Source organism: Notothenia coriiceps, unplaced genomic scaffold, assembly GCF_000735185.1.
Source record: "Notothenia coriiceps isolate Sejong01 unplaced genomic scaffold, NC01 NC01_scaffold00036511, whole genome shotgun sequence".
Taxonomy (NCBI): domain Eukaryota; kingdom Metazoa; phylum Chordata; class Actinopteri; order Perciformes; family Nototheniidae; genus Notothenia; species Notothenia coriiceps.
The window spans coordinates 202,912-211,245 of NW_011369212.1; the positions used below are offsets into that span (position 1 = coordinate 202,912).

The window sequence follows — 8,334 nt, forward strand, 5'->3', positions numbered from 1 at the left end:
AGTGTCTTAAAATTACAATGTAAAGTACTACCAAAATGGATATGATTTAGAGGCCTCCTTTAGTATGCCTAATTCTAATTCCTTCTAATCTAAATCTGCTAAAGTACCTCACTGTTATCAAATAAATACAGTTGACAAAACAAAAATAATCATGTGTAGCATAAAATGAAAAGTAGTATTAGCATCCAACTGAATCATCGCAGAGTGGCTCTCTTTGAATAATATATATTATTTTAGAAAATATTTATGAAAGTGACTAAGTCAATTAACTTAAGTTACTAAGCACGGCATACTTGTACTTTACTTGAGTATTTCCATTTTATGTTTAGACTTCCCTTCATTTTTAGAGAAAGATATGTGTTTATTTTCCTACATTTAAATGACACTTTCACTTAATTTTTTCATTAAAAAAATGATATCTAAAATGGTCTCCATATTGACCAACATTAAAATACTTTTCCATACATTCGTTATGGATAAGAACAGAATATTATAATAATTATGTGATAATATAACACTGAGGAGCCATTCTGCATTAGGAGTACTTTTACTTTTGATACAAAAGATACATTTAGCTTACAATAAGGGTGCAACTCCACCAGCCAAAGGGCTAGTACATGTTCAAATTGTATTCGTTGCTCAAAAGATTAACATTGTTTTTTGAATGGTGAGGGATGATGCAACTCTAAACCCTTGAATATTTGACCAGCATTTGGCAGATAACCGGTGCTAATTAATTTCTACTGAAGTAACAATTTGCATTCAGGACTGTTTTTTTCACAATGGAGTATTTTTTAGATGGATGAAGGATTAGGATCTCTTGTAAATCTGAATACTTTTTTGATCAATAATAATTGTAATTTCTGTCACTGCTGGGTAGCTTAATCTATGACAAAACGTTACAATGTATTTGTCTGTTTGATACATTTACAATAGGGTCTATAAATAGTTTTGTAGTTTTTTAAACTTAAGGCAAATTCACAAACCACAGTTGATTTACGGTTTTCACCAAAGCGGGACAAGGCCATATTTAAAAAAATTATATACTTCATGCTACAAAAGGGTTTCACATATTTTCAAGCCTACAGCATATGTCAAGTGCTTGCTTTAGTTAACTTATAAATCACTCCGTTTAAGACATGTTCATGCAGTAGGGAGGACAGATTTTTCAAATCTTTGACAAAAGACATGTTGCTAAGATTCAGATCATAATTGTGTTACAGTTAAATAGTGAGAACTTTGTGAAAGATTTCAAACAATATTCTGAATTATTTGAGTACCGAAAGGACTAAATATCTGAGACAAAAATCAACATGGTCAGAAAAATCTTTTTATTCAATGTTTACTCTAGAAGAAAATATTATTTTACCGTAGGGATTTTTTTACTCGATTTACCCTCTATGACAGTTACGCCTTCTCCACTGTGTTTTGGGCTCTATTTTAAGGGGGATAATAGGGATAAAAACTGGATATAATGCATTAGACAGAGGGGTTGGTCGATAAATCCGATGTGGTGGAGGTGTTGTGGACTCCGGTGGAGGTTCTGTTGGCTCTGGTGTTGTGGGCTCTGGTGGAGGTGTTGTGGGCTCCGGTGGAGGTGTTGTGGGCTCTGGTGGAGGTGTCGTTGGCTCCGGTGGAGGTGTTGTGGGCTCTGGTTGAGGTGTTGCTTTAGAGGAAACCGTAATATGACCGGATGTTAAAGATTGGGTTGTAGGTTCTGTATCAAAAGATGGAAAAAAAAGGTCTTCATCTTCAGTTGTTGTCTCTATGTCCATTTTAATTGGTGGCTTGATGGTCATTTGAGGTCTCTCTCCCCCATGTCCTCCTTTTGCACCTTGACCACAATTGCAAGGACTCAGCTGAGTGATGTGTCTAATCAGATCGGCACTCGGGAAGTCCATGCTGATGACACCTAAGCAGCCCCGGTTAGAGGAGGTTCTATTATGTTCCACAACAAGGTCATAAAGCTGCATGTTAATGTCTTTAGCCAATGTTTTAGGAGTTGCCCACCATTTTGCCTTACGGTTTGTCTTTACAATAACACCGCGACACATGTATGCCTTTTGGTGCTCTATTTGAGCTTCAACATTCTTTAGCTTTTTATGTTCAAAGAACTTTGAGTTGTAGGTTACTGTTCCATCATTAAATGTTTTAGTCTGTAGAAAAATAATCCTGCCCCTTGCCTCTTTCATATTTGGTACGTTCCATGTAGTCAATATATTATTTCGGAAGTTTTCAATCAATTTCTTCAAGAGTTCGTCAACTTTTGATTTGTAAAAGAAAGAATGATGGAGACTCACTTTCAACAGCACAGTCTCACTACTGTGGTCTGATAAAAAATCGATAATCTCCGTTAGAACTTCATCAAATCGAATGTCTTTCCAAAACATCATGTTTCCATCCAGAATATAAATGTTGTCTTTATCCCGCAGCCTAGTCTCAGCATGCAAACCAAAATATCGTATTCCTACATTAAGTTGGTCTTTCAAGGTCCAAACTTGACATTTATATCTTCCATATCGTGACAAGCTTTTGTGTGTTCCAGGAATTGAGATAGCAGAGACTGGAGTCTCGTCAGGAATAGACTTCATCCAGTCCAGGTTATGAAATTGTGAATCCAGGGTTTCTTTATCATTGAAACCTTTCCCTGAACAGGCGGTTATTCTGATGGGGGGAAGACACGATTATGATAGTGTAAATATTTCAATAGCAGAAGAAAGTTGAACTAGTTGTTTAACAACAGGCAAATAAAAACGGTCTACACAGGACATTTTTTTATCAATTATAGGTCCTACTTACATAGAGAGAAGCCAGATGTAAAGATGGATCTCCATGATCGGTTTCTTGACTAATCGATTTTCCATTGAGCTTGATCAGGATTTGTTTAGCTTTATTTCCCAGATGTTGTTTAGCTTTCTTTTCAAGACATATTTTCCCCGATTGTCAATATGCAAAATGTTTCACAAGAAAAGCTTCCACCCGTGGAGATGACTGTGGCAAACTCAACTGTTTGAGTGTGAGTGAGCTGCTGTAACAGTGAGCATAACGATCAAATATTATTTTGCATGTTTCTACTCCCTAATCTTTTATTTGAATAGGAGGGAGAGAGAAAGAAAGACACAAAGACTAAGGGCTACATTACAATTGTGAACAGATTATATCTTAACAGTTCAGTTAGTAAAATGAGTCTTCAGGAACAAGTCAATTTAGCTATAGTATATCCTTTATACACTGCATGTACTTTACATGTACAATTCATTAATGACCTAAACTTTTTTCTAAAAAGGATTTTAGAAATGTACTTGTATCGGAACAAATATAGGTATACAATACCACCCTTGTTGACATACATTTGTATAGTTTTTGTAAAGGACTGTTTATTTACACTTAGTTTGAATAAATCTGTACGCAATTGTATCAGAAAAGTACATATTCCATTTCTTGCTGAGGTTGAGAGGAGAGTTTCGAAGTTTGAAGCTCCAGTGTCACGATTCTCATGTTATGTCACGTTTATAGTTTTGTAGGTTTGGGTGTTTTTTGCTGTTTTCCATGTCACGTTTCCCTTTGGGTTATTGTCTTGTCATTAGTTTCCCTGGTGTGTCTAATTGTCTGATTATGTTCACCTGGGTCCCTGTGTTTTCTCCTCCCTCCTCACCTGTGTCTTGTTGTGTGATTGAGTCTTGTGTGTATTTAAGTTCTGGGTTTTCTGTCTGTCTTGGTCGGTTCGTCCTTTGTCCCTGACTAGTTCTGCGGTGAGTGTTCTGTTTTTGTCATTGTACATATATCTCATAGCCTTGAAATAAAGGAAGTTTCAGTTTAAATCTGCATTTGGGTCCTGCTTGTTTCACAAACCGTGACATCCAGAGAGCAAGACTGCAAGAATAGGGAAAGATGTAGCCTTACTTTTTACATAGGGAAGAAAAGTGTACCAGTAACTGTAAAGCTCACTAATTAGAGAAGTTATATCTTCTTTGCTTAAGCTTAAAGGTTAAAGGGGGTTACGCACAGGACTTTTCTCTGATTGGGCGCAGTGACTTCCTGAAACCTTGTCATCAATTGAGGTTGCCATAAAGCACCAAAGATTCAAGTCTATGCTAAGCTAAGCCTCGCATTTACTTCTAAAAAATGTCATAGGACATACTTTGTACTTGTACTGTTGATGTTACCACATTCATTTGGCCATGAAGTGTAATAAGGCGATTTAACTTTTATGTTTGCATCATACCATCAACACGCCTATAGCACAATGTTGTACTAAACAAAAATGTAAAATATACCCAGTAATTTCCCTTCTTTGGTTGGTTTTGCTGTGCTGGCACGTCACCCTTATCCTGGCCAATAAGCTTGTGTCTGGCTTCTGCTGATCCTCTTCCTCACCACCTGTTGCATCTTAATGCGACAGTTTATCTGCAGAAGCACGATCAGATAAGACTTGACATGGACACTTTGTTAGTAGTGGCGATTCACAACAGGAAGATAGCTCAGATAATGCCTTTTAAATGACAGGAGTGCTTTAGATCTGAGAAGGGCTAAACTGCTTCCAACACCCACTTGTGCACCAGCTTTTGACTACGAGTGAATCCCTTGTTTGCCATTGCAGGATGTCTATGAGAACTCTCCCCCTGGTTTTCATTAATCTTGGTGGGGAAATGCTTTACATACTGGACCAACGCCTACAAGCTCTCAACACGTCCGAGGACAATTCAGAGAAAGGTAGAGGTAGCTAGAGAAATGACAGGCTTGGGAGGTGCGTGTGTTTAGCTCCCAGTCACCCCTCCTCCTGACAAGCTGTATAGCTGATGCTTGAAAACTAACCATGTGCAGCATTTGCTTTACATGCGCTGACAATCTCAAATGACAAGTGTTTTCTTTCGTTTTTTACTCGGATGCAGGAGTGTGGTCAGAAAATGACAGAAAAAGAGGTATTCATGCAATACATGATAGTCAGCTCCTTGTGCCCCTGTAGCATTAGTGAAAAGGTATTGAGACCTTTTACTTAGGATAAGTAAAATTAGTAATACCGAGGTGTAGATATACTCGGTTACAAGTAGAATATACTGACTAAAGAAAATTGAATAATTTGGCAGAGTTGTGTAATTATATAGCCTAGCATAAAGCCTTATCTTATCTTGTTTACTAATTGCACAGCCGTTGTAGTATTATAAGGATAAACACAACAACAAAAAAGAGGTTAAACAACTTGAAAGTATTTGTATCTTGCCATTTAGGAAACTTGGTGTCGGGCCATGTCTCAGCACAGGGTTCTATTGTCTAATAAGTCTCCAATGGGCATAAAATAACAATAATTAACCACCTTTCTGTTTCTGTGTCACTCACAGTTATGAATGGAATTGTGGGAGCCATGTTTAGTAAAGACTTTATGGATGAACTTCTCAAACCTCAGCAGCTATATTCCCACCGAACCCTGAAAACAGTGCTAACTCGGATAGCACACGCCTCCATCATGAGGCTGAACCCGGCCAGCATGGACAGGGTATTTACAAGATGAAAGGAATTTATTACATGAGGTCACTTTAATGATTTTATTTCATAACATTACATTTCAAACATTGTTATTTAAAAGTTGTGCTTAACTACTTTTGGCAGTTTACTTCTGTCATCATTGGCCAAAAGTTCCATAACAACCTGTCAGCATATGTTATTCAATGGTAACCAGGTCAGGCAATTTCGAAAAAAGGAAAAAAAGAGGTTACAAACATATTCAAGGCATTTGAGAAATATTGCCTACCCCAGCATACATCATATTGTAAACATCGTATCATATTAAAGACAAAAATCTTGCAATACATGATCAATAATTGTAAAGAAACAGTATAATCAAGGGTTATGACTGGCCACGCAAGGGCTGCCCAACACTGGCCTACTGTTGTTTTATATTTTCAGAAATTTTATCAGGTCAAATACTGAGGGTTTAATTAATGATTTAAGTCCTCTAAAGGTGTCAACAGGGTCAAAATAAGTTGTCAAAAATTGCCAGTCTTAGAGTATTAAAGCCAGTTTGGTTTGATCGCAGTGGTGGCATGTCCCTAAAGTTTATACCTTCTTCCTTTTTCCCTCTTGTAGCTTTACGAGCTGGTGGTCATGGCATTCAAATATCAAATCTTCCTTTGTCCAAGGCCTAAAGACCTGCTGCTCATCACTTACAATCACATAGATACCATCAGGGAACTTGTAAAAGACACTCCTGTGGTTGTGAACCAAGTGGGCGAGACACACAGGAAGATCATCGAGGTATGTTGAGAGCTGTTGTGTAAATCAACCTTTAACTATCATATTGACTGTTTTATGCTGCATGTTACAGTATGTGCAAGTGTTTGTACATGCATGTGCATACTGTCTGGATTCCAGCTGTCAGTTTTTAATAGAGTTGCATCCTGTCTGGCCTGTTTTTCTTTATGTATACTGTAGGTATACTCATCTTTATCCGAAGGTGAATTCCAGCTTCTCAGACAAACGCTGCTCATATTTTTTCAAGACATGCATGTTCGAGTAAGTCCTCTGCTTTACATGTCAGTCAATGCAGTGCAGTCAGTACATGTCAAATAAAATATAGCCTTGTTTGAATGTCGTTTTTTCTTCTTAGGTGTCACTTTTCCTCAAAATTCAAGTCCAAAATCCCAACGGACGTTTTGCCCTGTCAACATCAGGCCCAGTGCCTCATGGGATAGATGTCCCAGGGCTCATTAGGTAGGCCGCTAGCAAACATTGTGTTTTCTGATTTTAGAAGTCTGTTGAACTATCTTTTACATACTAAATCTGATATCAACCATGCCTTCTCTTTTTAAAATGTATGTATTTTATGCATGGTCCTTACAATAATATGAAAATGTTGACACAGCGCTGCCATATAACTTTAAATGATCCTGTACCCCTTCTTTTTTTTACCTTGCATCTATTATCATTCAAATACTACAGTCTGAAATATACTGAACAATATTGAACTAATGAATATGAAGTTATCTCTCCTGTCACCTTTCTTTTTTTATTGTTTCTATCAAGATGTTATGACGCCTTATGTAGGTAAATTGCGAGGAAATGTGTGGCAGACATTCAATGTCCCCAGAGGATGATTCCCAATGAATACGGGAATCCTCTGACTTGTGGTTGTGTTCTAGATGGTAACATGTTGTAAAACGTTCTGCACTTAACTGCATGTCACTACTCATATAAGACATTTCAAACCGTAAGCTTATAAAATGGACAGAATTGTTCTACAAATTGTTTCAGCTTCTCAGAAAAAGCAATACAATTATCCCTAAAGTTAAGATTGTCCTTTTAAAACACAGTTAACAATGTCAGATTCGTCACTTAGAAGTATGATACTTTAATTTCTAATTAATCAATTATTTGTTTGTTTAAAATGACAAACCTATAAGAAGAGCTAGTAACGAGGCAAGAAAAGGGAATCAATTTGCTTACTAACATGTTTTCACACAGGGTAACTGGTTCGTAAAGACCATTTTTTACTGTTTCAGAACAAAATATTAAATACTTTTACACACCAAGCCTATTTTCTAATCTGGTGGTTGGGTATCATTTTCACACAGCCAATCACCTCCATTGGTGGCACCACATGTAGCCGTTTGTATGATGCAAGTCTTAAGGCTCCTCTGACAAGCTGAAATGTCTTAACTTGAAAATGTCCTCTGACAGCTTAAAAGTAATATCTCAATATTCCACGGTTTCATCATCTGCTTCCTGTTACAGGACGTTTGACGGAAAGGGCAGAGAAGTGAGACGGAGTGAGTTCCCCTCAGGAGGAAGTTACAGCAGCTCTGTGAGAGAGGGGTGCTTTGAACTGCATGGAGACAGAGTCATCAGACTGGGCACGGACATGTATGAACTGTACACCACATGTACTAATGATGACATGAAAATAACGTACAAGTGGTTTGAACATGACGCTCCCTTGTGTTACATGAAAATAGGTACACTGTGAACCATCCAGAGGAGACACACACACCGAAGCATACCTTTGTCAAGGTAATAAGAGGAGTGTTAAAGATCAGAAGCTACAAGCATTTCTTTTTGGGAGGTCACAAGCTTGAATGAAGAGTAGAAAACTCCAAATAGTGTTATTTTCTCCTAAACATTTCATATTGATTTCTTATTATACATGTTGTAAGCTCTAAATCTAGCAGAGAAAACAGATCGTTCTTGTCATCTTGCAAATATTAATAGACACTGCAGAAAGCACTCAAAGGTCGCTGCGTGATTCCCCAATCATTTTGCATCAAATATTGTATCCTGCAGGCTTAAGACCCTCTTTCTGTTCATGTATAACCTCCCTGTGCACCCCCCCCCCCCCCCCCC

The 8,334-nt window shown here is 37.6% G+C and overlaps 1 protein-coding gene across 2 annotated transcripts in view; it reads left to right on the forward strand.

The window, feature by feature from the left end:
* The first annotated feature begins 3,717 nt into the window (after positions 1 to 3,717).
* The window catches only part of oscp1a (organic solute carrier partner 1a), a 7,084-nt gene continuing 2,467 nt past the window's right edge, over positions 3,718 to 8,334 (forward strand). The window contains exons 1-7 of one of the 2 annotated variants that reach the window (XM_010792534.1): positions 3,718 to 3,752; positions 5,340 to 5,494; positions 6,085 to 6,252; positions 6,430 to 6,510; positions 6,605 to 6,708; positions 7,729 to 7,857; positions 7,950 to 8,004. In XM_010792534.1, coding sequence (XP_010790836.1) covers positions 5,342 to 5,494; positions 6,085 to 6,252; positions 6,430 to 6,510; positions 6,605 to 6,708; positions 7,729 to 7,857; positions 7,950 to 8,004 — 690 coding nt within the window. In that variant the 5' untranslated portion in view covers positions 3,718 to 3,752; positions 5,340 to 5,341. Of the gene's footprint in view, positions 3,753 to 4,601; positions 4,714 to 5,339; positions 5,495 to 6,084; positions 6,253 to 6,429; positions 6,511 to 6,604; positions 6,709 to 7,728; positions 7,858 to 7,949; positions 8,005 to 8,334 lie in introns of those variants that run through there. The other variant, XM_010792532.1, reaches the window with a different exon arrangement.